The following is an 8,326-nucleotide window of genomic DNA, read 5'->3' on the forward strand; positions in this document are numbered from 1 at the left end:
TCTGTTTATTGAGCACGACGAATAAAGGCACTGCTCGGCTGATTAATTTCACTGGATCAACAAAATCAGATCTCCTTACAAACGTTATGGGATGGTATACGACTGATGAAAACTGAAATGCTCACTCTCATCTTGATTCCAAAGTGGAGACAAAGACAAAACTGAGCAAAATTCAGATGTCTTGGATTACTCTTGGTGAACATGTCTCTTCACTGGAAAACGAATCGAGGCAAACGATGACAACCTACAGGACGTCATGGCTCGGAACAAAGAGCTAGTCAGGGACGATGCCTACCTGATGGACAAGGTTCCGGATCCGGAGAACCGAAGCAGATCCTCCTGTCTGCGCTATGTTAGGATCCCTGAATCCTCTGAGGGCCGTGATATTCTTGGCTTCATGTCCCAGTTAATCCCACAAGTCCGTGGGCGAGAAAACTCCTGGTCCAATGCCAATCCTGATTAAACTTTTGGGCTTTCAGGACAAGGTGAAAATCCTCCGTCTTGCCAAAGAGCAGAAAGAGTTGGTGTTTAGGGGTACTGGCATCTACATATATCCCGATTTCAGTGCTGAACTCACGAAGAACCGCCGGTGTTTCGATCCGGTGAAACGGAGACTCCGTGAACTCAATTTAAAATACTCTCTCCGATATCCATGCACCCAGAGTGTCATTGTGGATGGTAAATCACAGCTGTTCACCTGTCATAAAGCCGCCGAAGCTGCCTTCATGTCCCCCATGAACTCTCCATCATAAGAACTGTCAATGCTAATAGCTTTAGCATAGCGGTACACACGCGAAAAAAATATCGTTACGGCCTTTTGTTTCTGGTCCCTTAAACTCAAGCCGTGTATAAAAAGTTGAATTCTTTGCTAGTGTTACGCTGTCATGGCTTGATACACTCGTTTTCTTATTCATTATTATTTTAACGTGCGACTGGTCTTTCTACGCACCGGAATGTCTTTCAGTTATTTGCCGTGAATCGACTTGTTTGTTTACTTCCGGTTGTCGCAAAACCGTATTGTTGTATTGCCTATTTTTTTTTATTATTATTTTTTTTTTATTACTTCCTTTTTCTTTAGGAGCTACTGTTACCATTTCCTCTAAGCACACATAGCTATGTGTTGACTGTTAGTGGTCTCAACTCAAGGTTTAAAATTATTCATCTGAATATCAGAAGTCTCTTGCCAAAAATTGATTTTCCTCCTGCTTTGATTTTTTCAAAGTAATCCTGACATTAATTACACTGTCTGAAACTTGGCTCAGAAGTAACATCTCTGACAATGATATCAAACTTGTAAATTATGTCCTATATGGAGCCCACCAAGCCTGGGAGGGGGGTTGCTATTTATATCCTCTAACATAGTATCTGAGCTATTTACACCTACAATTGAACAATTATACTTTGAATGTCTCTTTATTAAAATATTTTTTTTTCATCAGAATAAATACATAACTATTGGAAGCATTTATAGACCCCCCTCTGTCTCTGCAGAGTCCTCCAACTGTTTAATCTGCACCATCGATTATATCTCATGTAAAAATGAAATGATTATTTTAAGCGATTTCAACAAAAATTGGTTGAATAATTCTTCTGCTGAAGATGAAAATATTTTTTAAAATCTAAACGTAACACAACTTATTAAGGAACCCACTCAAATGACCCCAACATGACAGTCTTTACTAGACTGGATACTTGTCACCCATCCTGACAGACACATTAAAGCTGGTGTTTTGTTAGACTTCTTCAGTGACCTCTCAGTTATATACTGTGTATGGAAGATGGAAATTCCCAAGTCATCTCTAAAATTAATTAAAATTAGACAGCACAAGACAATGAATGTTGATCCATTTATAAATGATTTAATTACTATTAATTGGGATAGATGCCAATGAATACCCAATGTTCAGGATGCCTGGGACTTTTTACCTCCTGAATTCACTCAGGTTAAAGACAAGCATGCTCCCTGGAAAATTTCAAAAGTCAAGGGCAGACACCTACCCTAGGTAACTGCTGAGCTTGTAAGTCTCTTTAGGCAGAGGGATCAAGCTTGGGCTAAATTCCGGGAAAATGCCGATTGGGAAATATACAGGACATTAAGAAACATTTCCAAGACCATGACTCATAATGCTACATGTAATTATTATAAAGAATGTCTCTCTAACAATTTTGAAAACCCTTAACAGTTCTGGAACAATAAAAAATATATTTAAAAACATTTTTTCAGCACTTTGGATACATTTCCTTTTAATCAAATAAGAGATGGCAATATATTTATTCAACTTGCCTCACAACTTATTTTACCTTTTTTTTATTATGCCAATTTTGTTTATCAAAACACATTACAACCTAACCTTCTATCCCTCAAAACAGTGTACAATAATCTCTGTGGATTTGTTCTTGGTTGTTCCTCTGATACACATCGCTGCACAATGTATGTTGTAATGTTGAAAGGCAAGGAGAATCAAAATTACCACATAAACACCAAGAATACAAAATGATGCAGAATAGCTGCAAAGGGACACAGAGACTCACACCTGCGAAAAGTGGCAAAACAGCCACAAAAAGACACAAAATGGCTTCAAAGAGACGTAAAACAACCACAAAGAGACACAAAACGACTACAAGGAGAGGCAAAACAGCTGCAAGGAGACACAACAACTGTGAAAAGGGGCAAAACAACCACAGACACAAAATATCAACAAAGAGACATAACATAACTACAAAGAGTCAGAAAACTACAGAGGCTAAACAGTTATAAAGTCTGTGTGTCTTGGATGTGAGATGGGAGGGCCTTCAGCATGTCTGCGCCTGGGGGCCCATTGTCCCATAATCAGCCAATGCTCTTCAGGTCTGTAAAATTCCAGTTGGACAAGGCCAACTGAGGCCATAATACAGTAAGTGATGTGGTTCAGAAATAGACATTGCTTCATTTAAAGCATCACAAGCCAAAAAGATTGGGGACCACTGCTCTACATAAGCTGAGCAAATTGACAAAATCCTGTGCAATTGTTGCATTTGGCAAATAAAACGGCTGGCCTTGACTCTGTAATTAGTAAATCTCAACATGTCACGCTGATGCAGACCAATTATTAAAAAAGATCCCAAAATACCTCTGGACAGCTGTGGCTAAACTTCTGACCACGTCCAACCATAACAGTGTCAACCTCACGAGGGATAAATGTTAGTTCAGCACACAGGGAACCAAAGGGAAAAACCCTTTACTCCTGACAAGGAACACCTGTCTGAGTGAGTGGATACTCTGGAATGAGTGTAAGCCTCTGGGACAGAGGGAGGGGAGCATGTGAGGGGAGTGCGTGTGCATGTGTCTGTCTGTGTACGAAATCTGCGCAAATACCCAGTCAGGGTCACACTTGAGTGTACCGTAAACTTAAATCGCAGATCGAACTTTCCATTGTATTGTATGCTCGGATCAGGATTCAGACTGCATATGCACACTGATCCACTTCCGCCCCCACACAGATCCAACACTTCTCTCTCCCCTCCCACAGCTTTCCCTTTCCCTGCCTGGCTGCTCTGCTGGCTGGCTGACGAGCCGTGCTGCCTGGCTCGGTGGCGGTTGCCCTGTCTATCAGTCTATTTCCAGGCTCAGGGCCCAGCGCCGAGGCAGGCAGTCAGTCAGTCAGGCGGTGTGGTGGAGGGCAGAGGGGTTGATGCGTGTGTCAGAGAGGCGCTCTCCCACATTCCCCCGGCGGCTGGCAGCAGGCCGGGCCTGCGGAGGGGGGTTCGCCTCTTTCTCACGACCTCTCAGGTTCCTGCGCTCATCTGGGAGCTATTCATTTCCTGCCAGAAAACAGCCTTCCCCTGCAACTGCAGGAGGAGGGGGGGAGTGCAAGGGGATGGGAGGGGAGGGAGTGGAGTTTGGCTTCAAAATGAGTCCAGGGCTTGGTACAGCAAGCCCTGGGCTTAAATCATAAAGCTCTCGCTTGTCTGGGCTGCAATCAAAGACAGCCCCAGCGACGGGCCGAGAGAGAGAGAGAGCGAGAGAGAGAGAGGAACCATGAGAGGGAGAGGGAGAGAGCGGACCATATGGTAGCACTTAGGGAGCCAAGGAGGAAGCAGAGGGGCTTTTTTTCCCTCCTTTCGCTCTCTGCATGCACGCGGAGTGTGGGAAAAGTTAATGGACACGCATGGCAGCTAACCCCCCGGTCGTGTTGTGACATGTGTGCGGTCACTCCGGCAGCTCGGCCACTGCACTGGGTAATTGGAGAGGCTCGTAAAGCTGTTCTCCAGAGGGGAAGAGACCACTGAAGATGTTGGTGGGTGGGGGAAGAGGCAAGGGGGGAAAGGCTGTGAGGTGGAGCGGGAGGGCTCAGCAGCTGGGTGTTGTCCGGGTCACACCACGTGCCTCCCAGACGTCCCGCGTCCAGCTGTGGCCCCGGGGCTCAGGGCAGGAAGCTCGACACTAGTCCGAGCACAGCTGGAATGCTGTGGGAACGTTCTGTGTGTGTGTGTGTGTGTGTGTGTGTGTGTGTGTGTGTGTGTGTGGTGTGTGTGTGTGTGTGCATGGAGAAGTCACATGCTGTTATCCCGCGTGGTAGGCCTTTCCTTGAACCCCCCCTCCTCAACTTAACTACCACTACCTCACCCATTGTGCCCTTTGGCCAGGCATGTCCTCACCCTGCACAAATACACACACACACACACACACCACACACACACACACACACACACACACACACACCAGTCATATGCACGCACAGGCACGAGCGCACACATGGCTTCAATCAAACAGGGATGCATGGCCCCCCGTAAAAAGGTGTGATGGAAATTCAAAATGATGGCACTTATCCACACTTTGTGCCTCTTAGCGCACTGATAATTGCAAACACCTGCACCCCCTCCCCGCACACACCCCCTTCAAAGAAGGGCCACACTCGGATAGCTGGAGGGGGCACACACACCTGGGTAGAGCAGAGCGCTACCACATGGCTCTGTGGCGAGGTGTTTGCAATTATCAGTGCGCTAAGAGGCACAAAGTGTGGATAAGTGCCATCAACTCCCTCAGCTCTGATTAAAGACACAGCCAGAGGCTCCTCTCTGCTACACAACGTCAGGAGATCCGTGCTGCTGGCGATGTTAAAACTGATAGAAAAATGGAAATCTTCATACTGATAACTGTTTGACTGATAGCTGTTTAGCTTGATCACTCCAGATTGATGTCTAATTGTTAGTTTAAGAAGTAATTTCCATTTTAAAGACTTGAACGGAGTGAACGGAGCCGTTGCATAATTTGCACTGAGGCCATTTAGTTTTTTTGTCATAATGAAATGGGGTCAAAACATGCAAACAAAACATTCAAGTGGCACATGTTATGATCACATCCTGCAACTGACAAGCAACATTTCCTGATAAATGCAACCTGAAGTTTCTTCAGCAAGTGCTCCTATGTCTTGACTGATAGAATATTAATACAATGTCCTATTTCCATAATCATCTCTTGAGTTAGCCAGAGGCTGTGCTCCTTTTCATCCAAGCTCCACATCCAAAGCAGCCATTCATGCTGCACTCATTGATCTGAAAAAAATACCAATCACCTTGCAATGCACTTCTGCGCTACTAGATGGCGTAAGTGACCTCTGTAAGACTCCAAAGTTTCCATCAAGAGAGGTGAAACTGCTGGCCATCAGCTTAAGAAAGCACTAGTTTGACTCCTGTGCCTGGTTAATGACAGAGTTACAGTCTCCTGTCTGATTCACTGATTATTTAGATAATGGAATTACAATTACCCAATAGTTTGCAGACAGTCTGGTCCAGTCTGACGTACACTCAGTGAGCAATGTTACAGCTCACACTTTAAAATAATGCATGCATCTTCATAAATAACGCTTATTTTTTAAAGTGATTGAACTATAAATATGACTGCAGACTCTCACACTCAGTAATACCCGACTTTTATGTTTGCACAAAATGTTATTACTGCTGCTGGCCAGAAAAAAGTGAGTTTTTAATTATTTTCTACCTATTTCAGACGTTTTGTGCGTTCTAAAGTTCCCAATATACTTGTTGATTTCATGCGTAAATAGCCCGTTTTTCACATAACAAATACGATAAGTGAGTTGAAAAAGTTTTCGGTAGCTCACTAAACGTGTTCTAGCGCTCAGTTTTGCTTTATAGTTTATGTACCAAACAAAATATAGCAACAGGTGGAAATATTTGAAGTTTTACGCATTAGTGAGAAGACCAGGTTGAGTTTTCCCAACAAACAACACACGCGCATGTTTTTTTTTAATATCTTTACAAATTTATTTGTCTTTCCAAAACGAAGAACATCATAAGCGCATTGAACATTTCTTTGGCATCACACAGTAAAAAAGACAACTCAAATATATGAAAAAAAATGCAGTGAACGGACTTCCACAATACAAATCTCATTTCAATATGAACTTTACTCCCTTGTTAGCTGTACAAATATAGTGCATACTCTTTCAATTTTACAAAAAAAAGAACAGATTCAAAACAACTTTCTAACATTGAACAAAGAGAGAACTATTAAGTGTCATTTTAAAGTCTTTATGGTCCTTTTTCCGCTTTTCACCACGGTCGCCACACTGAGTCCGAGTTGCCTGACGGGGCTCCGGGGGAAACCGCAGCCGGTACGGGGACCGACGTGTTGACGTTATTGGCGTACACGGGGATGACGGGGCCGTTAGGCGCAAATGCCGCATTAGGTATGAGGAATGCAAACTGTCCGTCTGTGGCAGGCACAATCTGGAAACCACCGTACACTTTGGTGGCGTCTGATGGTAAATTAGCCGGCGACGAGCCTCCTTTACAGGACACCGGGTTCATGGGCAGGACCTGCGGGGACGAGCTGGGGATCTGCACCATGGACTGGCCGAAGGAGGGGTGGGTTGGTCCAGCGGTGGAGGGGAGCTGGTGCTGGTGCTGATGCTGGCTAGGGTAGTTCATCGCGTTGATCTGGGTCATGCAGCTGGCCAAGTGGCCGAGGAGCCGCGTCCTGACCTCGGTGTTGACACCTTCGCAGGTGGACAAGAACCGGTGACTTCGTTCATGCACTCGGAGAAACCGGCACGATATTTTCCCAAGACAGTGGGGTCTGTGTTCAGGGCAGCTGCAGAGAAAACAGGTACATGTAATTCAAGATATGCACAAGCTTTTTCATATGTAAAAATCTAAAAGCGGATTGTTGGAGCAGCCCACAGATGCTCTAAAACGCACAGTCATGAGACAGATTAGTCCGGGAAATGCGACTTACCGGTCATTTGAGCCCTCTGGAGGTTCGGAGATGCTTCACCGTCATCTCCAGGATGTCCGCCTTCTCCAGTTTGGAGTGTCTGGAGCTCTGAGGGGACGGAAAACACACATGGTTAGGATTACGCGCTCACTTTCTCAATGTTTGACAGGGGGACAGTTTGTAAATCTATTAATAACCAGGACGTTAAGTCAGCACTTACATCTTTTTTGAGCGCATCCAGGATGAGAGTTTTCAGTTGCCCCAAGCTCTCGTTGATTCTGGCTCTTCTCCTCTTTTCCATAATTGGCTTGGATGACTAAAGATAACAAAGAAAAATGACACAAAACGTTAAATTTACCTTGCTTGTTTCAGGAGTAAAAGTGAAATCCTCATTCTGGGCGAGGAGTTTCTGCAAAATTGTGTCTAAAATGAAATGTTTCAGGCTTTGTACATTTAGATGACACTATTACAGGATTCATACTAACCTTTCTGTGCTCCGAGGCTGTCTTGGGTTTATCGGGAGTTGTGTTCATGCTTGCCGGGTTGCAGCAACCGGAGAAGAGGAGGTTTTTTCCATCATATCGGCAGGCATCTTCTTATCAGAAATATCCCACAAAACACAGCAAATTACGATCCACTGATGCAGATAAAAGGACGGTGAGTATTTTCAGCTTGCAATATTCAGAAGTCCCCTCTTCCTCAAAAAATCCTGAGATATGGATCAAGTTAAAATCCGTTTGAGCGATGCGCAGCAGCAGCAGCGGCTATCACGAGCGGATGCAGAGTCTCTCTGTTGGGCTCTCCCGCGTGTGGCTTGTATTTATATCTCGCACTGCACGCGAACGGCTCGTGTGAAACTTCCCAAACTTTCTTTCCCACAGTAACTTTCCACCAATCAGAGCGAGGGACACGCGGCCCGAGGGAGGACGGCTCGTGGTCGGCGCCCTCCCATTGGTTGTTTGGCCGCTGGAGCTGGCGGCCAATGGCGCGAGGCCCGGGTTCAGGGCACAGCCGGGGAAACTGCCTTCAGTCTTCAATCATCGTACCGTTTACATATTAACAGTGGAGCCGCTGACTGGGCACCGCCACCAGGAGCGGGCAAAGGACCTT

The 8,326-nt window shown here is 45.2% G+C and overlaps 1 protein-coding gene across 1 annotated transcript; it reads right to left on the bottom strand.

Annotated features, from left to right (window-relative positions):
- Positions 1–6,360: 6,360 nt before the first annotated feature.
- LOC121941014 (transcription factor HES-1-B-like) lies at positions 6,361–7,994 on the bottom strand. Its single transcript, XM_042483708.1, is given in 7 exon segments — positions 6,361–7,022; positions 7,025–7,093; positions 7,238–7,261; positions 7,264–7,324; positions 7,437–7,532; positions 7,702–7,760; positions 7,763–7,994. Coding segments are annotated over 7 exon segments (825 nt in total). The 5' UTR covers positions 7,809–7,994; the 3' UTR covers positions 6,361–6,552.
- Positions 7,995–8,326: the final 332 nt, after the last annotated feature.

Source organism: Plectropomus leopardus, chromosome 3 (genome assembly GCF_008729295.1).
Source record: "Plectropomus leopardus isolate mb chromosome 3, YSFRI_Pleo_2.0, whole genome shotgun sequence".
In the NCBI taxonomy this organism is placed as follows: Eukaryota; Metazoa; Chordata; class Actinopteri; order Perciformes; family Serranidae; genus Plectropomus; species Plectropomus leopardus.